At 40.6% G+C, this 27615-nt stretch overlaps 1 protein-coding gene across 1 annotated transcript in view; it reads left to right on the top strand.

The window, feature by feature from the left end:
* The window catches only part of LOC128359798 (calsyntenin-2-like), a 137623-nt gene that overhangs the window by 93090 nt on the left and 16918 nt on the right, over positions 1 to 27615 (top strand). Inside the window, exons 9-10 of the mRNA XM_053320122.1 lie at positions 17899 to 18061; positions 25015 to 25181. Of these exons, the coding sequence (XP_053176097.1) occupies positions 17899 to 18061; positions 25015 to 25181 (330 nt within the window). The remainder of the gene's footprint in view (positions 1 to 17898; positions 18062 to 25014; positions 25182 to 27615) is intronic.

The raw sequence follows: 27615 nt of genomic DNA, 5'->3' as shown, positions 1-27615 counted from the left end.
CATACAGAAGTCATACGCCCCATCTGTAATCAGCTGACAGCAACTGACTACTTCTCACCACAAGATGGTCCATTTAGATGTGTCTCCCACCTACACTGATCTGCTTCACTGTTGCTTGCCTCCACCACCCCAGCCTCCACCTTTTTGGTTCAGGGTCCCATCATGGCTCTAGGGTCAATCTGTAATTCATGTCTTGCTTTCGGCCCACTCTAGGGGGTTTTGCTTTGCGCTCTCTGGTCTTAGCTCAGCATCTTAGAGTGGAGTCTTCAACGCCAAGAAAAACAGTATTACCATTTGTTGCAATAAATAGTTTAATCTAAGACGAGAGTGTTCCTGACTGAACTTTCTTTCACGGCCTCTCTGTAACACACACACACACACACACACACACACACACACACACTTACACACAGCATTTCCTTCCTCATGGGAGGGGTCGTGTTGAATGATAGATGACTCCTACTAAAGAGCCTGCTAAATTTAGAGCTCCCCTGCACCAACTGGCTCCAAAGAGCATGATGGGCACACACACGCGCACATACACACACATACACGTGCACACACATACACAAGGTCTTCCTGACTGTCTCTCTGAAATGAAATGCAGACTGGAGCCTCATACAGACAGTTTCAAACCCAATTCTTGTCTTGTCTGTTCACCTGAGCCCCCTTCTCTCATACCCTCATGCATACACACATACACATACACTGAATTTTACTCTCCCCTCTTTTTGTGATGCAGTAAGCTCCTACAGATTTTTGTTTGTGTGTCTTTTTGTGTGCATGTATGTGTTTCTTTAAAGCCAATGTCTAGCTCTGGGTAAGGACTAAGATCTAACTGTTTACCCAGCTCAGGGCTAACATCTCACTGCTTTACTGACAAATACTGTGACCGCCGTCCAGCTGCACCTCCAACAGCAAGGGGGGGGGGGGGGGGGGGGAGCTTACATTGGTCTTTGAATAGGATCGTCCATGCCACTCTACCTGTAAAATTACACCAAGCGGAGCGTGCAATTCCCTCTGTGTCAAAATCCTTCACTGTGTCCACTTTCTCTCTGCCACAGCACAGATTCACACTGAAACTGTGTGTTTTTTTTATTGTTGAACAGCGGCGTAGCAGTGTCTGATTTATTTTTTTCTTTATATATCGATTGGCGGTCATGCAAATGTCCTTGTTTGTATTCAGGTGGAGGATTTTATTGACAGCAGGAATCAATGACCGTGGAAAGATGAAAGGTTAGAAACAGAGGACAGCGTAAGCAATGGAATGGAGAAAAAAAAAAGGGATAGAAAATGTAGGTGAAAGAGAGAAACACCTCAGGGGACAGAGATCGAAAGTGGAAAAATAGGTGAAGAAGAGAAAGATGGAAACGGTGGTAACAAAGGGAAGAACTGACAGAAACGGTTTCCCACTGAGGGAGACACATGCCACTATATAACTGGGCAGCAGGAGAGTCGCTGGAAGAAATAGAAATATACAACAAGCAAAAACATAATGGAACAATAACAGTCACACTTCTTAACTGCTGATATCGCTCATAATGGGATCTGGCTGGTAGATTTGCTGAGCAACACACACGCACACACTCATGATGATTCGCAGCTGTGGGATCAATACATTCACGCAGGGGCGTAGGGAAGCAAAATAATATGCAAAATAATAATTTAATACGTGCAATCTGAGCAGACATGTTTGGTCGTTGCAGCCCTCTCTGTATGATATCGCTCATTCATCACCAACAGCATTATGTTCTCTTATAATATTCTGCAGAGGCGTCTTTCAACCTCTGCTATCACAGTCTGCTTCACAAATGAAATCAGCCTTTATTACAAACACGCTTTCCGAAATCCCTGTTCCATGCAGTTTTCCATCATTTTTATTTCTTTCATATCCCTCCATCCCTGGATATTATCTCCTCTTTCATGAGAGTGGGAGTTGCTGTAGGTCTTAGATAGGTGGAAATGGTGCTGGGGAGGCCAATAAGTGACAGAATGGAGGAGCAATGGCTTTTATTACCTCGCTGAGCCAGTTTTCGTGTGGGTGTGTTGGAAAGAGAGTATGCGTGATAGGCATTGTGGTGTAACTTTGTGTGTGTGTTATTGTGTATTGTGTATTTTTTAATAATCCTTGTCTCAAGTCTTGTAATAGGACTGTCAAGTTAAGTCCAAAGTCCTTAAGGATAAGTCCATGTCAAGTCTGGATTGTAATAGCAAGTTTCAAGTTACATAAAAGTCCCTCAGGGCACACTGAGCCCTGTCTCAGGACTTCAAGTAGCAAGCCTCTGATCTACTCTCAAGCTTTTACAAGGACTAGTCCAAATCAAGTCCCAGGTCTTGTCTCAAGTTGCATCAGTCCACCATGAATGGTAAATGGACTGTACTTTTCTAGTCTTTCTGAGCACTCAAAGCAATGCAATGACAAAATTACATGTCTCATTCACCCATTTACACACATTCATACACTGATGGCAGGGATGACTACCCAGGGTGCCAACCTGGAGGAGGAAACTAACCATTCATACACATTCATATACCGTTGGCACAGCAACTGGAGCAATTTTGGTGTCTTGCCCGAGGACACATCAACATGTGGACTGGAGGAGCCGGGAATCCAACAGGCAATCTTCCAATTGGTGGACGAGCGCTCTACCTCCTGAGACACATCTGCCCCAGAGAGCCAAGAGAGAGACTTGCAAGTCTCAAGTCATAGAAACTCTCTAGTCAAGTCCTAAGTCCTTAAAGACAAGTCCAAGTCAAGTTTCAAGTCTTTTAAAATCATGTCTCGTGTTATATAAAAGTCTTACAGGGCACATCCATTCTCATCTCTTCTAAAAGCATGTCTCCAGTGAAGTCTCAGGTACTTAAGGACCAGACCAAGTCAAGTCCTAGGCCTTATGATAGCAAGTGTCAAGTTGCATCCCAAGTCCATCAGGGCACCTCCAGGTCAAGTCTGACATTTAGTAAAGGCAGGTCTCAATTAAGTTACATGTCCTTAAAGACAAGTTTAAGCTCCAAGTCTCCATAAGCAAACTGGTTGTATAACAAAGTCTTTATGCCTCTTGAATGCTGACCGTTGGGACATGACTTTGTCCTTTCAAGGAACCTATCTAATATTTACATGAAGATGTATCATAATCATTGTTTTGTTGTTCTAGGATATTAAACCTTAAACTTTAGTTCATTTATTTTGGTTTCAAGTCTTTAGACAGGTCAAGTTTTACAGTAATCAAGTCCAAATCAAGCCTGTATGACTTAACTCTGTGTGGAAACGCTGTGCCTGTTTATGTTTCAGTATGTCAGTATAAGAAAACATGTTTACAAAATTAAATTTGTATATGCCCTGTGTGAGGGAATAGCTCTTTGTGTGTATGTAAGTCTGTGTGTTCGTTCTACAGCAGTTTTGTACATGTTAACAATTTTTGTACCCTCAGTGTGTGAGGAGGTGTTTGTGTGTGAGAATCTTAGAAATGGGAGACCTTTGATATCACTTTGTAGTAAAAGGGTTCACAAAAGCCAAATAAAAGAAAATAACAGCACAGTAAAAGCTGCTCCTTGGTGCCATTCATCATATTAATCTGGACCAAATGGGTTCACTGAATCCCCTCTTCCCCTCTTCCAGCAAATCTCTCCCTTTAGCCTTCGCCCTTTCCTCCTCCTCACTTTCTTTGTGTGTTTTCCCCCCCACCACCAATTTGTCTTACTTTCTGGCCAAATAACACTCCCAAACTCTCCTCCCAGACTTTCTGCCTACCCAAATAGTTTTTAAGACGAAAAGTTTATGTGCAGTGCAGCTCTTGCCTCTTACTGGTGAAAGCACTTCCTGAACTGAAGGTGGCTGTCAGAATCCACAGTGAAGATTTATTGTGCACATCCCACCCTGACCTTAAATGTGGTAAGAGAAAAGGATGAGAAAGAGAGATGGATTGAAGAAGAGATAGAGACGGAGAGGCGGAGGAATGAGTGAGGCTAGTTCGGAGGGCTGGTAAATTTGGTGTAGGAGTATGGGTGGTGCACGTGTTGTCAGGGTTTGGGTAATCAAGAGGAGGCTTGTGATGGATGTAGTGTGGCAGTAGGCGAGATGGCACAATGTTTCTCGCCAGTCTATCTCCTTCCACCTCTGTGCTAAAGGTCTGTGACAACTTTTACCACTGCTTGGTTTGTACTGACAGTTTAAACCTGTGGGATCATGTTTTACTTTTCTTTTTTTTTTCTCTCTGCTGCTGCTGAGGCTGCTGTTGTTTCACAGTCTTCTCTCTCTCTCTCTCTCTCTCTCTGTTTTACCATACTCATCTCCCTCACCCAGACATCCACCTTCCGTCTCTGTCAGAATCTTTTACTCCATTGAGATATCCACTGTTGTATTTAAAGTAGCACATAGCAATATCCAGTATCCACCGAGCGGCTATGGGAGAAAGTGACTCAGTGAGTCTGCAGGCTTGATGCAACAAACAAATCCAGCATTGTGCATGCATTAATAATGAATTCAGGCCTTAAAGGGAATCAGCACTTTTACCTCCTACATACCATGATGTCTGCACTTGCTACTGCCCTCTGCCACGGACTCAGCAGAGACACCACAGAAACTTTCCTTTGGGACATGTGAGGCTTATTCAACCATTCTCAACTACATTTTAATGAGCTGGGGATAAGATTTAAAATTTCCGGGTTAGGGATTTCCATATGTAGATGTGGCACAATTCTGAAAAGGGACAACAGGAAATAAATGGTTATGTAAATGGTGTTAAGTGCAAAAAAGAGTGCATCAATCATCCTTATATGTGCACTACTTCTAACACCATTGTTACTTTGGATGTGTAGACATCCACACATTCCCACATCAGCAGTTAAATTGGGCTGGAGCAGGTCAGACTTAAAATGAGACCCAAAGTGCCTCCAAACTACTTCACTTATATCTATGCAGTGATATTTCCTTATACAGGAAGGGTGTATGAAAACAAGACAAAATATTCCTCATTTTCATCTGCCACTCAAGAATGAATTAGAGAATGGAAAGGCCATCCCAGTCACTTATTCATTATTTCTCACAGTCTCCCTGCGGGGCAATGAAGATGCCCCACAACACACACACACACACAAACACACACACACAAACATACAGCTGAAGTGCTCTCACATCAGCCTGTGTCTCCAAAATTGCACAACAAGCAGACAATTACTTTTACTTGGCTTTCCTCCGACTCTTTAAATTATATTACGAACATTATCAATTGGGATGTTAAGAAGAAAATGAGAAGCCAGTTAGTTTATATGGATTTGCTGTATACAGGTTAGCTACACTAATAAGTCTCCACCAAGCACCTAACATCCATAGACAATGTTTTATCAGCTTAATGAGGTCTGCTCATTATGACCATCATTAAAGCCAAACGTAGCCATGAATTTGACTGCTTAGTCCATGTGTTTTGCTCTAAATGTAGCCTTAGTGTGCATTTATTTCAGTGCAGTGTTGCCAACTGGGAGATCAACAGAGGTGAAATAAGGTAATCCCATTTTCTGTTACTGAATTTTTCTTCTATTTGCTAACAATTTGCAGCAAAATGCTTTGGGAGCCCTTGGATCTGTAAACATTTTAAATGGGCCAGAGTGTTCCTAAAACTAGAAATTATGGAGGAAACATGTTTATGCAAGTGTGAAGTTTTTTTTGTTTTTCGACAGCTAGAAAAGAAAATGACAGGATGCGAGCTGACAGACGGATGTTGCTCACATACAAACTCCATGACTTGAACATCCAGTTTTACAGAAGCAGAGAGGAGTATCAGGGCTGAAAGGAGAAGAGAATGGAAATGGAGTTTTAAATTTAAAATATTTTTGTGTTACTTATTAAATTAATTAAACTACTTTTATAAAAAAAAAAAAAAAACCTCTGGGCCAGGCAAGTAATTGCACACCAAATTGCATCTTCAAATCCACATAACACAATCATTATGGACGGTGCTGCTGGATTGTAAAATATGACATAAATCAAAAGTAGAGTTGTCAAAGAAAGCATGATAACCTTTTTTGTTGGTTTGTTTAAAATCTACCATTTCTTATATGCAGCAGTAAACAAAATCCTGTCCTCATCCATCTTGCACATAAAACTGGTTTCAGTACAACAACAACATTTTCTACTTCATCCATTGTTTTTGTGGCACTATAAATTAATGACATTATGAGAAGCTGATTCAAAGTAGCTAGGCTGAGGTGTAAAAGTAGATGTGCACCACAGTGGGTGAAACCATGTGAAGGGGAGACATTGTGGCTGCCCATTTGACTTAGTGCTGGCATTAAACCAATCTGCAGTGACTACACGTTCAATATCTTTTGTTTTCCATTAGATTTTATGGCAGTCTGAAAATGTCCTCCTGCTGGGTTTTCAGCATTCTCTGTTTACCTTGTTTTTCTTTCTTCTTATCAGCTTAGCACTTTTGTTTTCTTTGTTCCCTCCCTCTGTCCCTGGTGTATGATAGACTTGTTCTATTCATAAAGGAAACATGCAGGGTAATCAGGAGCACTTCTGAAAGATAATTAACTGCCGTCCTACAAATCAACACCCATCCTGAGCCCCCTCATGAGCATTTGGAAAGAATTAGTAACCTTCTCAAATTGTGTTTGTGTGTTCACAACATGTAGGCGCATATACTGTATACACAACACCTACACACGCTCCATGCTTCAACTTTTGTTTTTCTGAGTTTGTCCAGTAACAATGTAAAATGATTTGAATAATGAAATAACATGAATTTATTTAAGTTATTTACAGCAAATGTGGTATGGGAATTGTTGTTATGGGCATAGAGTCATAAAAAGCTCATGAGGTGCTCATGTGCAACATAGTTAAGATATACAGTAAGCAATAAGCCAGGCATCGAGCTGTTTATGACTAGGGTTCGGCATCAACAAGTATGTTAGTGCATAAAATATGAAAATTGGAATGTAAAATCAAGTTTTTCAGTCTAAGTCAGGAATACTGATGTTCTACAGATATTAGACCAGTTTGAAAATCAGACAGCAGCCGCAATATCATTAAAGCAACAGATATGATAATACAGTATATAATACATGTAGGCTGATGTAAGAAAATGTGCAGTCCACTATACTTGATGGCTTTAATAAAACAATATCAGTGAGACAGAGACACCTGGTCCAACAGGTGCTAAAGATGATTAACCAACAGATTCACCAACTATGTCTTACATATTACAGATGTTTCCCTGAACTGTTATTGTCATTATGTAATGTATGTGCCACATTTTCAAACTTTTATTACATTGCAAAAGTAGCCTAATCATAAATTAAAGAAAATAAATAGGCATTAGTAATTAGTGCTTAATTTCATTTTCTTGCAACACAGGCTGCAATATAGCCACAAAAAGTAAACACATCAGTTCTTTGGTGTATAATTTGAGTCAATTCTGACATCTCTTACCTAGCTTCATCACAGCATTTTCTGTAAATATTTATAACCATCTTTCTTTTCTCCCTGCTTCTCAATCTTCAATGAATTATTTCACTTTTTCAACCACCAAACATTAGTTAACCCACACCATATCAGATCAGAAAAACAGATTGCACTTTTTTTGCAATGGCTGGTTCATATGAGGTGAGGGTGGTCTGCAAAATGTGATGCAAACGCTTGTTTCTCAAGGAGACACAAGCATTTGTTTTTTTGGCATTCATATGAGAGAAGCTAGATTCACAGCTATGTGTTTATCTGAACACAAAAATAGCCAGTCTTTTCATATTTAGAAATTTCTCCACATCATTACACTTTGTCTTGATTGGCAGGCTGGAGTTGGCCCATGGGCCTCCTCCAGTTGAATAGGCTCGTCTTAGACCACTAACCACAAAGATGCCCTCAAATTAGCAACATTACACAGTTGTTGTTCTCCACACTTGTTGCTCTACTAGACTCTACACAGTATATAAACCCAACAGTGTGGGAAAGCAAATGTGATCCGTCTCACAAAAATTTCCATGCAGCCTAAAAACCCTGTAGATATTAAAGTATGTGTGTGTTTGTGTGCATGTTTATATGCGAGGCTGTGTACATGTGTTTGTGTGTGTGTGTGTGTGTGTGTGGCCCATTATGAGTTTGTGGAGAGGTCATTTGGCTGCTGACTCCCAGTCTCTGCCGGGAGCGGGTGTATAATTGCTACTCTAATTAGTCACTTTTGCCAGCCGGTAATACATAGTCACCTTCAAGTACATCCTCCCATACACACACACACATACAGTACATCCAGTTTACAAAAACACACATAAACACTAGTAACTGCTCCTACGCTATCACTCTCTTTTAATTGTTTCTTCTATTTTTGTAATTATAGGTTCTCAGACACCCAATTTTGGGTGCTTACGCCAATTGACATGATAATAGTTTCCATGTTGACACCGAGTTGATGATGATTTATGGCAATTATGTGCCAGCAAACAGCAGTTGTGCTAATGAATCTGGAGGCTGGAAGTTTTTCTGACGTTAGACAAATAGAATGGGATGAGAGCCTTCTCTTTAATGATACCAGCATTCATTGAGCTGTTAGACAACAATTTATAACCGTAATGTGTGCTGGATAAGCCTTTACTGACTTTTCACCATTTGTAGAATCACAATTTAGCATGTGGAGTGACTGCTGATGCTAAAAGAAACAAAATGCCTTCATTCAAGATCTGAACAAGTTCATTTTTTTTGCCTTGTTTTCTCCCAGTTTGGAGTGTCTCATTCACTATGCAGTGCAATAAGTCACTGCTAACTGCACTGCAGACAACTATGTGCTTACTCCTCCTGGTCATTTCTGCTGCCCTTATAACTCTTTTAATGTGCCACTGTTGCTAGATTTAACATGTGACATTCCAGTGGTTTCATTAAAGAAAAGTAATAAGAAGTCAGTGAAAAACATTAACAAACCATAATGGGAGACATGTTTGCTATATGTTACTTTATGGTTCAATTGCACTCTGTCAGGGTATGTAATGACATTGTCTTTAAAGCCAGTGAATCATGACAATCTTGGTTTAACATGATGGGAAATTAGCTTTTTTACTCCTTGCTGAGAGTTAAATATGAAGATTGGTAGCACTTCCATGGCTGTACGCTAGTTATGAAGCCAGCAGCCAGTTAGCAGTGACCTTTTCCAGTATTATTGTCACCAAGAAATAATACTAAATAATACATAAAGCCTGTAAAACCAAAAAATAGGGTTCTGGCAGGCTGATTTTGTTATCATTGGACAGAGCCAGGTTAGCTTAACACACCCCCACCCCCCCCACCCCCCCATTTCCTTTTCATTTTGCTAAACTATGGTTAGCTAGGGTTTGGTCACTGCAGTAAACAAGCTTTTTTTCCCCAAAATGAACGACTCCTTTTAAAGTTGAGTTTTAAAATTACAGCTCAGACTTTAAAACCTGTGTTGTGCATCCAAAGCTAAATATATTACTTTGGAAAGTACTGAACTGAATTAAACATTAATAAAATGTGGAAAGATGCAGCTCCCATAATAATTATGCCACATCATTTTTTGAGTGTATGTTCTTATAAACCAAGTTAATGGCTGAATTGAAATAAATCATACAAAATCAGTTCTACCGATGTCCCTCTATCTCTCATTTGTCTAAATGATCCCCACTCCCGCCCCCACACACCCAATCCATTCCTTTCATTTTATACCTCTGCTTTCACTTTACCTTTACAGAAACTTTCACATTTCTTCCCTGGCTCCACCTCCTCTCCACCCCTCCTTAAAGTCACCTTGTTTTCAATACTCATCAATCTCTGTTCAACAGGCCCTATAGCACTCCCTCCGCCTCTTTAACTCCCCTCTTTCCCTCTCTTCTCCTCTCTTCCCCCTCCACACCCACATTACAGGCTAAGAATAACCTCATGTTTATAGGCATCTTTCTTTTCTTTGTGTTCTCATTCCTATACATGACTTAGGGACCTTTACACTTTGCAGTCTAATACAATAGTGCAATACTCTTAATAACTCCAAAGTCGTCTTCTCCACATGTCGTTTTGCCTTTATTGGATCGTGACTGTGGAAGAGGCAGAGTAATGTAATTACTTTCTTAACCATTAATAACTGTAGAGTCAACTCATTTTTTAAAGTAAGTTGTCCTACACTAGTGCCTTTTTAATGATGTACATCTTGGCACATAATGAGACAGAGCGGAGCAGTTGGTCTCATGCTTTATAACCTCATTGACTGTTCACCCAAGACAAATGACACCAAAGGTCATCTCAGTTGCCCACAAACAACATATACACCGGGTTTTGTTTCCCCTTTTCAGCCATGTGTGTCAAATGTCCAACTGTGGGACAGAAGGTGCCAACATGTTGCATCTCATTGGTTTAAAAACTGAAAGTTAAAAAGGACAAGTTCTACGTTATGAGCTTTCGAGGTGAGTGGAGGCAGATTTGTTCACCTTTGGACAGAATTTCCCATTTTATTATATCAATCTTAGGTTAAAAAAATAAAAAATAAAAAAAAGCAGATAAGCGTACATACCAAAATGTTAAACAGTTCCTTTAATGACTTAGTGCTTCCCTCCATTGTTGTTATTGTAGGCACATATTTCAGTGTAATAAAGGTTGTAGCTTTAAGACTTCCTCATTTCTCCTTCCACTTCTCTTCCTCTTTCCACTTTCTTGTAAAAAGTATTTTCTTTTATGATTAATTTTCCTCCACTCTCTCTTTTCTCCCTCTCCTTCTTTCATCTCCACGCTCCCTCTTTCCTTTCACTGTCATCTCTCTGCCCCGTCACCCTCCCATTTCAGATCACCTCATCTCTCTTCATTCTTCCACCTTTTTCTATCTAATTTCTCCATCTCTTGTTTGAAGTTAGAAGGTTGGGTTGGGTGACAGATCTCTTAAAGACTTTCAACTCCAAAGGACTTGAGGCAACAACTCCCACAGTCAGGTTCTAGTGGAGAGACAGGCAAAGAAGAAAAGAGACCAAATAAACTGGGAGGAGAGAAAGAGAGTGAGATAGAGGAGGGGGGCAGATAGCAATTTTGTTTTCTTCTCGCCGTAGAGTGCCCCAAGAGATGATGGAGGATCTTTGATGTGAGATGTTTCCGTTCTCTACCTCCCTCTCTCTCTTTCTTTCACGTTCTTTTTCTTTGTCCTCTGGTTGTTTCACGTCCTCCCTCTCCTTTGTTTGTGTGGTATTTATTTCATTCATTCCTTCCGTCTGTCAATTTGCATCAGGCAGAGACACAGGAAAAGTGGAGAATTCGGGGAATAGAAAACTTTTTGCTTTGCTTTCATAAGCAAGGCGAGCCAGAGCAGCTCTCCTAAACTTTCACTTTGGCTTTGAAGTTTTGAAGTTGACACTTAATGGTGCCGGATTGATGTCTGTGCATTTGTGTATGCGTGACTGCTTGGGGGTGGGTGATATTACAAGTGGTGCATCCTTGTGGAATCACTGTTTCTCTGTCTCACTGATACAAACACACACACACACACACACACACACACATGCTTTTATACACATGTACACACACTCAAAGTAACACGTGGCTTTAAGCTTGTGCCACAGCGGCTGGTTCTCTGAGATACTTCCAGTCCTCACTTTTTTGTAATGGACACTGATTCCTCCCCCTACACACAACACACACACACACACATACATGCACACAAACATACACACCCAACACTGACACAAAAAAGTTTCTCCATCTGTCCAGCTGGCGTCTTCTCATGCATAGCAGTGCACCTGTTCTCTCAAGCTCCAATCAATTTTCTGACAAGATGCCGAACTTTTTCACCATCGCCAACCACTGGACGGCATTTCATTGTAGCCTGAAAGTTAACTACTTTCATCAGCATGGTCATTTATAGTTTGAGTTCTTTTAAATCTTCAATTACAATTATAATTCTGTATTTGAGTCAATACAGAATTTCTAGAGAACAGTGACTGGTAGAAATCTGATTCAAATTCTGTAGGCATGTTTACAGCCAGAAGCTGTAATGTTTAATACACACAGAAAACAAACTTGATGGATGCCACAAATCCACAGATGTATTACCAGCAGTGGGGAAAACCATGTTAAGTTTGGCCTGATGGCAATGGTAGAGAGAAAAAGTTGTTGGGTTCAACACTTTATGAGATCTCAAAATCAGCTTAGTGTCAGATTTGACTTGATTTATTTAACTCTTGGTCAGCATCAGGTATTCTTAAGCTCAGTTGAGGTATTATTAATAGCAGTACACCAGTGATTCGCCAAATCTTGAACATCTAACCACTGCACTAACTGGTTCATTAAATTTGTCTTGTGAAAGCTACTTTTCTCTTAGTTTGCCTAGATTTAACCAAAAATCACCCAAAGCCACAGCAGACACATGACATCATTGGCACATAAGTACTACTGAGGGGTCTTTTCATTCAGTCCACAAACTCTGACTCTAATGAAGACAGTGACCCATGTTGGCCACAGTGTCTTCACCAAACTAACTGATGTCAAAAATATGATCAAAACTATTGATCTGTACAAGGTCTACGTTTTCTTTATTTATAATGTGTATAATAATGTAATGTAATAATAATATAATGTAATGTGTAATGTAATGTATTTATATGGCCCATCAAAGCTTTACTGTATATATATGAAATTTGATATAGGAAACCAGAAAGCTGGTGAAAGTGGGGGTCTTAAAGATAAGGCCAATAAATTCACATATAGACGGTTGGAGATTTGTAAAAATTTGCATGCCTGCCTGTAGAGATTATGCTTCACTGAGCGCAACAATGAGGGAAAAACTATAAATGCGTGGTTCACATCTGTTTCTCTGAGCTGCTGTTGATTGATGAAATTGTACAAAAGAAAAAAATGGAAGTGTGTTGTTCAATGAAACAGACGAGGAGCGACAGACATCAAAAACTCTTCAGAGACGTTTCAAGTAACACTAAAGGGATGGATTCCCCATCAGTATCAAATAATCCATCCACTGTAGGCTTAAAATGAGCCTGTTCAATCATAGTTCCAACCTTCAGAATTGCAGCTTTGAGCTATATCAGATAAAATGTACTCCAGTTTTTAATGGAGTACAACACATACATTAGAAACCCCCTAGACCACCCATACTAAAAATATGGCGTAATAAATCCAAAGTATTTGTTGCATGCTAAATGTTATTTTGACATAAAAGATTAAGGAGGTGGACATGTTTCCTCCATGGCTTTTATTTCCTTATTGTTTCTTATGGTAAATAATACAGTCTCAGTGTTTCAGCCTCACAGGGCAGCTGAGGGACTTAAGATTTTTAGTGTCATTTACAAAGGTGGGTTGTGGTTGGTCAGTGCTTTAAGGCTTAAACCTAGGATAGCGCCTTGAAGGCTTGCAAACACACCTACAATAGTCTTGCATCGCCAGATCTTTCTACATACTTAATTCAAGCACTGTGGCAGCATCGGAGAAAGGTCTGGCTGAACCCATTATCATTGTGTTATAGGCTTCTTTGTATTTCTTTAAACCATTCACAATCGTCTTGGGCTGCGCTAAACCCTGTATGCAGAGACGGTGGCCTTGCAAAATAGTGTCAGGGCGGAACTTGTTTGGGTGGCACATTTTCACATGGGGAGGCGAGCCCTGGCATTAAATCGGCTAAATCCCTGCAAAGGAAAGTGCCTCAATGTTAGGGAATTTTCCATATTTAGGGTCAAGCATGGGCCTTGAGGCAGCACAGTCATCGTGGCAGAGACATTGAAGGCTACAGTCTGTGGTGTTTTGGGGAATGCAGGAGTCGCTTTGATAACAGTGGTGCAGCATTGCTGTGGCAACCAAGGTGAGGATATGACTGTCTGACTCTCTGAACCCACAGATGGGTGCTTGTTTCCTTGTTTGTAGAATTAACCCAACAGGCAAATTCCATTACTGTAGATGCATTGAGTATGACCATTTATGCACATAGAGTATACGTGGTACTACTGTATCTGTGAAGGCTTAAAGATCATCCATGGAGGACAGTTTCCTCAGAATCATGCTGGTCAAATACTTTGATTCTCCTTGGCCAAGCTTCAATATACATTTTCAGTGTAAGACATCCTGGACTCCTGAGCACCTTCTCCACTGACTAACAAATTCTCCACTCAAAACAGGAAAAAGATGTAATACAACTTCTACTGATAAAAAAGACAAACGTAACTTGATACTTGGACGTGCTCACTGGACTCTGGATTATTTAATAGCTGTATGAAGCTCTTGGAGAACATTATTCAACCGATATCACAGATGATCAAGTCAATATCAGTAGCGCGTGCTGCTGCCAGAGTTAACAGATGTGCCGAACCAATACAGAATGACGAGGGCAGTTTCAGAAAACGTTCCAAACATATACTTTGTATATCTTTACAACCGTTCACTGATAAAGACAAGCATGCCTGCCTCATTGCCCGATCCAACTCTTTGATAAAACTTGCCATTTTCAGGATGGAGGTTTTTATTTCATGTATAGCAACAAGGATTTTAACAAGGGTGACACACAGATAGCGGAAGGAGAATTACGACCAATGTCAGACTTATACCCACAGTCTAAATGCTGTGAGTCAGACTACACCCACAGTAACATGTTCATTAGTCTGGCTTTCAATAGAGTTTAATGACTCATGATGATCTGAGTGCTGTTAAAGACATGCTTCCTGTCTGAAAATATTAAAAATTAAAGACTTAATCGTTGAGAAAAGACATCAGCATCAACTCTAAGAGTACTGGTATTAACATCACTCTTCAAATACCCATTGCCATCTAACTGTAAAATCACAAGTGCTTCCTCTTCAATAAAAAAGAAGTATTGATATACATGACTACATTATTCCCTCCCTCCTTCTATCCCTGAGAGGGATCTCCAACTGACATCCCAACCTGGCAGAGACAACCTCCTCTTGGGCAAGAGCTCTGCGCCGTCTCCTCTTTGAAGCCAGCAAGAGGAAGTCACCCAGTAGGCACTCAGATCCCATATGGGTTCGAGCTCTCTTTGAAATACTGCGCAGCAAAAACAGGGAGGAAACGGTCGAATAGGCGAGAGTATAGTCTGCGTGTGTAAATGTCAGAGGGATTAGTGTGTGTGTGTGTGTGTGTGTGTGTGTGTGTGTGTGTGTGTGTGTACACGAATGCTCCACGCTTCACACTTAATAGTGCGATAGAAAAAGATTGAAAAAAATCCAGTTTCAGATGCAACACATTTTAGGGATTAAGAGCACAAGCCAAGTGTGTTAAATATGTATCCTGGAGTGGAGACAAGTTCAAATCATCTCTAGACAGCCCCTTCACATGGTGCATAGAAATAGTGTAGGGCTACCTACCTTTTTTTATGTTTATATATGTTTAACCAGCAAATCAAAGTCAGTCTTATCAGAATCACAAAACATCTGCAACACCACAATCAAATACTCCTTCACCAGATCTGGGTCGGAGCAGATCGATGTTACGCACATGTGTTAAGCAGCTGTACAGAATGATCACCAACAGGCCAGATGTTGTACCTCGTACCTCAATAGCAGCGAAAACGAAACGGATTGATTAAAACTCCCATCTGCTGCGCTAGCACGGTGTTAATAAGCAGGCTGCGGAGCGCTCTTCATTAGAGAGAGAGAGGTTACCCAAGGCTAAGTGTTCAAAGGCTGTCCCAGGTTATATCAGAGGAGCCGAGAGGAAGAGGCGAAGCGTGGCCCGATGAGTGCTGGCACTGCCGAGGTAAAAACACAGCCTAAAGCGAAGGGGGGAAAAAAGACTGGAGAGACAGATATACTCAGAGACACACAGACTGGCATGAGTGGGCCTGCCCAGTCAATTAAAAAGCATAGCAAGGCAAGAGTAAATGGTCAAGCATGCTGACGAGTGGCACAGTCAAGCATTCTTCAGAAGAGGTTAGAAAGGTAATTTACTAATGCATTTTATTGAGCTTTGAGCGCAGAGGAAACCATTCAGTTCTGAACCATCACAAGTGAAGAATTAATGTAAAATACAGCTGCCCTGAATCACAAGATGGAGCTGTGCTGTGATAGAAAAAAGCACCGCATCACAGATTGTTTTTATTGGATCTCAAGAGGTGACAAGTGACAAGACATCAAACTAACTAATGCTATTTTGTATGATTTCTGGGTGACAAAGACAAGAAGTCACAAAAAGAAGTCAAAATAGTTCAAAGTGTTGTTTCTGATTGCTTCTAGCAGCATGCCAATAAAACGTCCAAATACACTAGTAAAGAATGAAGGTGCCAGCGTACAAAAAGCTGGGTCTAATAGGAAAAACAGTGGATCTGTGTATGTATATCTGTTTACATTAAAGTTTTTTTCTTTTTAGGGGAGTGGGGGGGGGGGGGATTATGAGAATTTATTGGATCTTTTTATATAGTATAAAATAAAGGTAGAAGTAAAAAAGTTGAGAATGAGAAAGAAAAAGAGGAGTGGTCACGTTAGTTGTAATACTAAATATGCCATGAAGAAGCTAAGGCATGAATATCCATGTCAATGCATGCATATACATACACATGCCCACACACACTCATAATTATACTTCTCTATGGATGCATTCATGTCCATCTGTTAACTCTTGTCCCAGTTGTGGGCTCACTGTTCTGCTGGCGTGTTTCCTTCTTTCTTTCATTTTACATCTTCTCACCTACACAGGAAACAGCTAGTTGGGACAACTGCACTCTTGTTTCAAGTCAGATATGGTGACAAAAAAAAAGGAAGATGATGGATCATGCTGCAGTTGAGAATAATCCAAACAATACTGAAAACTCATACACCTAACATGAGGCTAATTACATCACTGTCAGTGATTAACAGGCAGACCAACAGTCAATTAGTCTACTGTCTCCGACTTATTCTGTGCTTCTTATGTTAACATCCAGCACATTGTTTCTGTAGAATCCTCTAAATAATTGTTTTTCTTTGGTGATCAGGGAGCAAGGAAGAGCAAGGATAACATTTGTTTCAGTATTGTATGTTTTTAAATGTTCTGAGTGCAAAGTGATGGCATAAAGGCTGTTTCAAATCTCCTCTGTAGGAAGTATCTCAAGCTTTTATGCCCCCACGCTGGCACCTGCCACTTGACTGTTTGGTGGAGGCATACAACTGCGAGGCGCTATATCTAGTTCTTCTTTGTTACAGTGACAAATTTCAGATAGAAGAACATGACCTTATTCTCTTAACAGTAGCAGTCTCTAGCCTGTGAACAATCAGTCAGATATAACAAGGTGTAAAAGTGGATTTATTCCAACCACTTCAAATACACTGAATTTGAATTCATTGATTTGTGGTAAATTCAGAGGAGATAATGTCTGGTTGGTTACTTGAAGTCTGTATTTCTAACCATGGCTGTAGCTTATTGTTTGGGGGAAGTTACACTACCTGAGTTCATATTGTACAGTTACACAAAAAATGCACATGACAAGGTTATTTTTATCCTGATTCTGAGTCAAAATTCTCTTGGTAGTGACAGTTGACAGTTTTGGGCCAAAAACATAAATTCACATGCAGGGATTTTGTGCTTTTTCACCAAAATCATATTATGCACTTAGATAACTGTGTAGGGAGATACAATGTGTTAAATTAAAATAGAAAATGTGGGAATAAAAAGTGTGCACGTTTTTTTTCAGTAGCTAGCTAGGCAAGCCTGTTATATTGAATTTTGAAGAAAGAAAAAACCCATTTCCTCTACATATCAGTACACTTTTTCTGAAAGTAGACAAACATCTGCAGCTTCTACTGTAAGTGATAAGTAATCAAATCTGTGGACCACATATCTATTTATGACACGCTTTCTCTCTCTCTCTCTCTCTTTCTCTTTCTCTTTCTCTCTCTCTCTCTCTCTCTCTCTCTCTCTCTCTCTCTCTCTCTCTCTCTCTCTCTCTCTCTCTCTCTCTCTCTCTCTCTCTCTCTCCATCTCTCTGACAGATCTGTGATAAGGAGTGGCATTACTACGTCATCAATGTAGAGTTTCCAGTGGTGACGCTCTATGTGGATGGAGTGACCTATGACCCTTACCTGGTGACAGACGACTGGCCCATCCACCCCTCGCAGATTGATGTGCAGCTGACAGTCGGCGCCTGCTGGCAAGGTGAGAGCGGCAAAGCACAGTGTTGTTGATGATGATGATGCTGATGCTGATGCTGATGATGATGATTTCAGTAATGATCATGGTGGTAATTATGGTGATAATGATGTGAGCATGAGTGCAGATATTCAGTTCATTTCCTCCAACAGAATGTATTAATCCTGTATGTAATTAAAAGAGAAACAGTGAAAATCCCATAAAAGGAAACTAAAGTTTTTAAAGAAAAATGTCAGTGAATTGAGGTATTTGGGTTATTCTACTGCTTCAATAAAACTTGTATGTGTGAGCAAGTTCAAGAATATGAATAATATTTTCTGAAGTATTATTACTAATGGAGTTATTGAGTGTGGAACGTGTTCTTTGGCCTTGAATGAACAATGTAATTAAGAAGGGCACTTCTGTCTCTCTTTGACAAACGACTGAACCAGTCTGAATGAAGGCGTACAATTAAACTCTCCTCTAAACTGATAGCTGCCACTAATTGCACAAGGGTAGTAGAAAGGGCACTTTTTCACACAGTACAGTATACTGTTGATTTGATAGCCCAAATGAGAGTGCTCAGTGATGCTGAGCCTCAGATAAGAAGTCAAGATATCTTTTTGTGCCGGGGCAGGAGCAGGTCATCTTGTGTCTCTTTCATCTGCAGCTTTAACCCCACCCCACCCCCACCACCACCACTTCTCCTATCCTCCCATTTCTTTCATTGAAAACTGCAAGCCTTTAGAGGGATTAAAAGGGCCTTGAATAGAAAAGGGAGTTTGGAGACTATTTCTGCTTTTCTAGTTGGGGGCTAAGCCTCAGTAAAGAGTTGTAAAGGCAATACTGAAATGTTCACCTAAGCCATTGGCCACAGCAGATTGCCTTTTCAAAGCACTGAGCTTAAATGTGGAAAGTTGGCTGCAAACATTTTTTGCAAAAATGAGCTCATTTATTGTCAAACTGGCTCTTGTAGATTCAGCTTTGAGCTACTGCAGAACTGCAGTAGTGAAGTTACCTCCACTCTCTGTGTTCTTGTTGACTGGTGTTACACAGAAATTGTCAAATGAGGAATTTTGGAATTCAGACAGGACAGACTGAGAGATTGTGCAAATGGTTGACAGAGTAAATAAAAAAGATTTGTCAGTTCAAAATAGCAGCGTGGATGCACGCAGCAGTGATATTTTGCGATACTAAATTAAATTAAATTTCATTACGTAATTTCATGGTTCATAACACTTAACTGGCCAGCCAGTATTGTCTAATGGAAATACATTCTGTCCTGACCACGGCAAATGAATATAATTTAAAATGATCACATTACTGATATTTATCCAAGGAAACCATTCTAGTGTTAAGTTCCAGTCAGTCTGTAATGAAACCAGTCTAGTCTGCTAACACACGAGTCAGTTTGTATTAGCAATTTAAATGTCCAAAGATGATCTACTATAAACAGCTTTCATTGGCCAATAAAACCCTGATAAAAATAATATTATAATTTAATATGCAAAACAAATGCAGTCAAATTTAAAGTCACTCAATATTAGCACAAACTATGGACTGTTGGCAGTGTCTGTGATGTTGGTTGAGGAAAGATGATCCTAAGAATACTGTGTTTGCTGTAAACACCAAGGTACTATAAAGTTCATATTATACGCTTATTAGAATTGATGACTTTTGTATGCGTGGACATTCTGCATAGACTACACATATATGAATCCATCTGCCTATAGAACACCCATACATTAGAACCTTAATAAAATACTGTAACATTTTGGAGAATATACTTTCTGCATTATCATGTCTGTACGATAATATAAAGCTGCAGCCGGTTAGTTTAGCTTAAAGGCTGGAAACAAAGAGAAACAACTATCCTGACTGTCAACGGAAAACAAACTTTGCCTACTGACACATCTAAAGCTCACTAATTAACACATCCACCCAAGACAATCAGCAGATAAGATTCACGGACATAGGCAGATTTAGGTCTAAGCTATAAGGATTTTAATTATTTTAAAACCGGACAAAACAGGCATGAACATAACAGGTAAACACTTTATCATTGCCCATTACTGTATACTGATAGCTGAGCCACATGAGCTACAACTCTACACTGAGAACTTGTTAGTAAAACTCCCAGCAACGACATGGCAGCAAATTATCCGACTGCAAAGACTGCATTTGTAGATTTCTCTCTCTATATTTTCTAATAGAAGGGTTACCCCAACCAATCGTTTCTCCCTCACCTCTGAGAGTAACTGCTGGCTGTGCAGTTTTCTCACAGCCAGCCTATATTTACCCTCTGACCTGCCTGAGTGTGTTCATGATCAGAAGCGTGTAACAGTCAGACAGCGAAGAGAAACATACTCATCTCGCCTCGTTCTTCTCTCTCCTCGTCTATGTAATCACACATTGCAGCTTTGCCTCCCTGGCCTCCCTCATCACAGCAGCAAGCATGCGGGATGAAGTATTGATGATTGCACACATGCACAAATTGAAAACCATATATCTGTATATATATATTTTTTTTTTTACAGCACACTGAGTAAATACAGGCACACAAGCGCTGATACAGGTATGTACTATAAATCATGCAGTAAGTGAGAGACTATTTCTCACAATTACACTTAAGTAATGGTCCCATTTCCAGTTCAGCCGAGCCTCTTCAGTCTCATCTGTTGCTATTTTGGAAATGACGCAAATAAAGTTGAGTAAAAAGGAGAGTGAAGATCTATAGAATAAGGAAAGCTGCACAGAGCGGGGCAAAGAGAGCTGACACCACGTAAAAACCAGTCTCTGTAAAGTGGAAAGCGGTTTTATCACCCATATCATTCCGGCTCTGCAGCACCTCTGTAGTCCCCTCTTCTCTGTCTGTCTTTTTTTCACCCTCTGTCTGAGACCCTTAATGGTTCCTCTGGTCGTGGCCTAAATTGATAACATCTGTCAGTATGGGACAGAATGGATAGGTGGATATCTTAGGAGAAGGTAGGAAAATTGAAGAAAAATTGTAACTGAGTTAAGAAGGGGATGGAGAAATTGGGAGAGCAAGTGAAGCATAAAGAAAGAGGAAAGAATGGAAGCCAAATTTGATCTTGCGGTTTCATAAGATCCGACCGTAGTGCACAATATAGCTGCAGGTCAACAATTGCAGGGATGAATCTGACTTGAATGTTGCTGCTGTCAATTTTGATCACATTTTCACACCAGGAAAGTAGGACATAATAAAGTACATCCAGTAGTGGTCTCCACCTGCACAGGCTGAGCTTTCCAGGTGTTGGATTCATCACTTTGGGCAGTGATACATGTGCCTGCACCATAAGCAGGGAATTAGGGTTACCCAGGTCGAGCTTGGTAATGTCTGATGAAGCATAACCAGGGAATTTTGAATTGTGTATTCCTCTAACCCCCTCAGTTACCATAAAACATTGCATACCACTTGTTCAGACACCAACTGGACTGCTTGGTTCAAAGAATACATTTCTCATTCTTCCAGTGACTACCGAAATGGGCTGCACTGTGTGTGTATGAACTGCATGAACCGCATCTGCTGCTTGGAGGTTAGGTCTTTGGTCAAGTCCACCTTCCTTTTATTTTAATGTTTTGGTGTTTAAAAGCTTCAAAGTTCAGGTTTATAGGTTTACTCTCATAACAGTATAAAGATTCCATGATTAAGGGACTTTGAAGAAGGTCCTGAGAGAAGGTCTAATGCATTAATATATGCAGTCATGAATTTGTTCTCCCATCTCTGTTTTGTGGCCAGTGTATTCAAAGCATGGCAAGTGAAAGTTCTGATTGTTGATGTACATCAGGATTAAAGTCTTATGACAGTCAGAAATGTGCACAATAGCCTCTCTGGCATGCAAGCTCTACTATGTTTTCCAGGCTTCTAGTATATAGTTCCTATTCTGATCTCCTCACAATAAACCCATGGTTCTGAAAGTGAAGCATGAATGCTCTAACTCAGACATCACAAAACTAGCTGCATCTCCTGCTATCCTCCCCCACCAGCGTTGACAGACTGTGAAGACAATGCGTGTCAGCGCTTTCATAGACAGAGGATCAGGAAGGCACCAGACCTAGACGGCATGTCATCCTCCTGTCTGAAAGTCTGCACTGATCAGCTGGCCCCTATCTTCACACTGATCTCCAACAGATCTCTGGAGCTATGTGAAGTCCCCTCATGCCTCGAAAACACTCCATAATCACCCTGGTCCCCAAGAAACCTTCCAGCACCAGAATGAATAACTACAGGCCTGTCACTCTAATGTCTATGATCAACCTGAAGAACATCACAGGCCCCCTGCTGGACCTCCCGCAGTTTTCCTACTTGGTAACAGGTCAATGGATGGCACAGTCAACACGAGACTGTACTAGATCTTCCCAGAGATGTGCACAAGGATACATTTTTTGGACTTCAGCTTAGTGTTCAACATTTCATCATCCCAGAAGTCCTCCTTGTCATTACTGTACCCGCCTCTACCTGTTAGTAGATCACAAATTTCCTGACAAACAGGAAGCATGGGACCTGTGTTCTATTGCTTTTCACCCTCTCTACACCAACAACTGCACCTCAGGAGACCAGGATCCTTCTATTTTCAGACGACACAACAGTCAACAATCAGCATTATCCAAGACGGTGCTATGTCTGGATACAGGTGAGAGTCTCCTAGTGACAGGAGGGCCGTTATGTGGTATGGTCACAATAATCTGACGCTAAACATGCTCCAAACTGGGCACTGTGAACTTCTTCAGGTTTCTGGGTTCTATAATCTCCAGCAGAGGATGTACTTCTTACACCATTTTAGGAAGTACAACCTGCCTCAGGATTTGCTGATTCAGTTTTCCACTGCAGTCATTGACTCTGTTCTCTGCACATCCATCACTGTCTGATTTGGATGAGCCACCAGACAGGTCAAGAACAAACTACGACTGACGGTTTGTCTGCAGGAAAGATTATTGGTTCCAACCTGCCTATTATCCAGGACCTGTACACCTCTAGAGTCACTGCAGACCCATCACACACTGGACTTAACTTGTTCCAACTTCTCTCCTGTGGTTGGTGCTGCAGGATACTATACAAAACCATCAGACAGGAACAGTTTCTTCCCCCTCACTGTCACACTTATGAACAGTGAACTCAGTCACTGTGTAATAACCTTGGAACACTATAATCACCCACTGTACCTACAAGTTGTACATATTTATTTTAGTATAAAACACTCATTACTATATATTAGAACAGGCATACTGTACATAACCGCCTACTGCATTTATATAAAGTAACGTCGTTTTTCTTACTGTTCGATATTTCTCTTACATTCTGTATAAGAGCTTTCATCTCTTTGTACTATATGTTTTATAGTGCTGTGTTGTATTATTTAAACTGAGGTCAAACTCCTTGTGCACATAAGCATCATTGCCCAATAAAGATGATTCTGATTCTGACTGCTTCAGTCTTCATCCTCTATCATCCACACTTACTCTGGTGTCAACATACAGTATTATCCTTCAATTTGTGCCATAACTAGACACCCACCTGCCACAGCCTTGTAATAAGCAAAAGAAGTAAGCCATTAAAATGATGAGGTGGGAGTATTTAAAACAAATTAGCAGAGCTGGCTGAACCAGATAGAAGTTGCACAGAGGCAGCCTCTGGATGTAGGATCAATTATGTCCTCTGGCAGTTTGTCGCTTGGCAGTAACAGGAAACCTGACCTGGGTGCCACTCGTTGCACAACAAGAATCTCTTGTTGCATTGTTTTAATGGAGGTTAGAAAGGTCAAGTTCATTATGGTCTCATCGAGCTGATTTAGCAACCTATAGAGAATGTAACTCCAACGCAAAGATCCTAAATGCATAAACATCAGAGTGCCCAGCAGCACCCTCTGCTGCCTGCAACGTGCTGTTCTCACTCCCAAACTGATGGTTGCTGCTTTATTCAAAACTACAGAGCTGAAGATAGTTGGATGATTTGAAGCTGTGGTCCTTATGTGCTGTATCTAATGCTGAACTAGAATTACCACTCACAGTAGCTCAAAAGAAGACTATGGCAGAATAGTAGTGCTCTAGTTAATTTGGACTATGGGAGATTATATGGGAATGTTGACTTTTAATTAATGACTGTACACACAGTTACAAAGGTGAAAAATAAGTATGAAAAGAATATATAAATGTCACAGTTTGCTTCTAACTTTAGAGCAGGTGCACACAGTGTCACAAACTTCTTGGAGGCTATACATACAGTATATTTATAGAATAGAGAGACGGGAAGAAGGTATCTTGGTCCTGGTGTTCACCTTGCCCATCAGTCACTGCTCCACTTAATCTTCAAATGTTGTTCATGTACAACGGGTTTGAATTATTAGATAAAGGGACTGTTTTATAGCTTTTAGTGCTTTGGTGGCCTAAAGCCAGAATTGGAGAAGGGATGGGGAAGTAAAGAAGGAAAGGAATAGATAGGTGAAGTTTTGAAACCCAGAGCTAGTAATCTTTCAGCTAATGAATGGTTTGGAGACTCTTCTTGTTGGTTTTGGCCTTTACAGAGTTCAGAGGTGTGTGAGCTTTAAATGTGTTGACTTTTTCCTTACCTTTTTTAGCCAGGATGGACTGGCTGAGTAACACGCTTTTACAGCAGCACCCTGCCGCTTAGTCACAGGAAGGGGGACACACAACATTTAGTCTTTAGTCATTTGGTATTTAGGCCAATTATAGCAATAATGTGGTCATCTGGACTGTTAATAAAAGATTTGGACAGGGTCACTGCCAGTTTGATGACATTATGGTGTGTAAGAGAACACAGATCAGTAGAGACAAAGGTAATGCAGTGTTCATAATTAAATTACATTAACCATAACCAGGAATTGTATTATCTTGTACTACTTTGAAACACTGAAATTCAGGAGATGCTCCTGTGACCCATTGTAATGACTGAATAGAAAGTGGAATATTACCATTAGTCTATTCTGTATATGTGTGTGTAGGTGGGGAGGTGACCAAGCCGTGGTTCACTCAGTATTTCCGGGGCAGCCTCTCCGGACTGACCATCAGACCAGGGAAGATCGAGAGTCAGAAAGTCATTTCGTGCCTGCAGGCATGCAAAGAAGGACTGGACATCAACTCCCTCGAGAGCCTGGATAAGAACATCAAGGTACACACACACACACACACACACACACACACAGAAAGTAACACTGTAGTGTTCCAGAAAGGAGATTGGACTTATTGAGACAAACCTGCCTCCAGTTAGTGTAAAGGAAAAATAGAAGATTCAGGTTGAAACCATTTGGACAAACCTAAACACAATGAAGATGATGGACATTTTAAAGATACAGCAGCAATGGTCACAGCTGCATTGTGTCTGTGTTTGCATCTCACTCATGGCTCACTTATATTCTTTCATAGTCGAGCTTTTTTGTTCTATAAACTTCACAACTGCAATAAGCTATATTTATGTTCTAAAGTCTAATTACAAGTTTTATAAATGTCACTTACCGTGAAGCAAGCTGCCTATTTATACACCAACCATGTCAGTATTATTTTGGTTTTTAATTCTACGTTTAGCATAGATAAGGAGAAAATACACCAAATAACAAAGAGACATAAGATTAGGAGTCGGAAAATGTAAGAAAAGCAACATTTTGATCCAAGTTGACACAAAGGATGCTTTTTGTTTGAGTCACCCCAACTAAATCATCAATTGACTTCCAAGAAACTTCTTTGCTAACCCTCCAGCTGAGCTAATCCATCTCCCTGCACCGTGGAAGATAGAGGGCAGACAAGATGGATGGGGCCTTGTGTAGCTCTAAGCCCCCCCGACTCAAACACCCACCCCACCCTTAGCCCCTTCAACTCTCTTTAGTCTTCCTCTCTCACTCTCACCTACAGCTCCTCCCTTTAAAACTCTTTGTGCTGTGGTGCAGCAAGGACAAGGTGAGATGGGCTGGGGGAGAGGAGAGGAGGACCACCTCTCTAAGGCCTGCATGCTTTATCTTTTGAGAGCTATTTCATTTTCTTCTCAGCCATACACTTGTGTGGCTCCCATAAGTCCACAGGAGGCTTAAGAACAGCATTTAGCCAGGCAGGTGGAGGGCTGGCACAGCACAATCAGAAAGGAGAATAACAGGGAGGGAGGTGTGGAGGCAGATAGACAGCAAGTATGGCAACAGAAGAGAAGATGAGAGGAGACAGCGAGAGAAGGGAAGGTGTGAAGGGGAAAATGACAGGGGGATGGGAGTGTATGGAGAGCCACATGGAGTGCTGAAGTACTGTCACCCTGCTGCTGAGAGCTAGTTTTAGGAAATGGGACACTCTTGTGTGCAGTTCTAGCAGGAGACCACTAAACCTTCTTTAAAAGAGGAAGGGCCTCAAATCCCTACCATCAAACCCTGCAGGAGAACAGACACAAACACACACACACACACATACACACACCACTGGCACACTATTTTTGCAATTTTTTCCACTGACTATTTTCTAGCCCCTTGACTTAAAGGGCCAGTATTTTTTAAATGTTTTAAGCTATTTAATACAAAATGCACATTTCCTGCATTTCCTTATTTTATTGTAGGCAGCTATCGGTTTCCATTCATACTCCTATAGTACAAAAATCCATTTGCAGTGACCTGAAAGTACCTTAAAATAGATGATCCATCAAAGTGAACATCACATCTGCATTCTTATAGTCAGAGTGACATTGGTGTTGTTTGGTAATGTGATGAAAACATCGCAGACATGTTGTTCACTTTAATAGATTACCTTTTTTCAATCCGGTTCCAAGTCTCTGCAATTTGGCATTCATACAACTGAATAGTGAATTGGAGCAGTTGGTAGCATTTGAAAGTTTGATGGACCTCATTACCCAGAAGCAGGGTTGGCTTACCCACAGGGCAATGTAGAAACTGTCCCCAAGCCCCAAAGGCTCCAGACATGCTGTGTCATCTGTTTTTAATTTAATTGAAAATTGTGTTTGGAATATGCACCTCTAAATCACTTATCTACTGACATTAAAAGGGTGTTGAAGTTGCTCTATTCAATACTTTTTATATTACTAATTCAATTAAATGAAAGTGTGTAATGGGTTTTTCACAGTATTAAAGCCACAGAGAATTATTACCAGACTCTGCACTTCCCCTCAGCTATATTTAGTGTCTTTTAGTGTCTTTCAGCACATTGTTTCGGTTTTATGGCACACAACTTGACTGTTTTGGTTGATCTCACTGTACACTTAATGACCCTGACCAAAACAGCAGATAGACAAAGTCCGTAGCTAGTTGTTGAGCATAACGAAGCATAACCAACCCATATTTTCCTCAGAATTTGGTGAAAATCAAAGCCAAATTAAAAGAGAGTGAATATCACACTCAAAAGTGGTCGAAAAACATGACTGTAGATTAATCTTAATGTTGTTCTGTATCTGTTGGATGGTTAAATACAACTTCATAAATTGGTCGTATGTCGGTGTTGTCTTAACAGCTTATTGCGTTGCCCCCTAGTGGCCGAAAAATCAATTGCTATACGGTTCTGCTTTGTCAATGGATCTTGACTTGAAGAAGGTCTCAGCATCAAAACAGGAGGAGGAATGG

This window comes from Scomber japonicus, chromosome 6 (genome assembly GCF_027409825.1).
Source record: "Scomber japonicus isolate fScoJap1 chromosome 6, fScoJap1.pri, whole genome shotgun sequence".
Classification (NCBI taxonomy): Eukaryota; Metazoa; Chordata; class Actinopteri; order Scombriformes; family Scombridae; genus Scomber; species Scomber japonicus.
The sequence above is the reverse complement of the archived record's forward strand: the minus strand, read 5'-3'. Positions and strand labels throughout refer to the sequence as shown.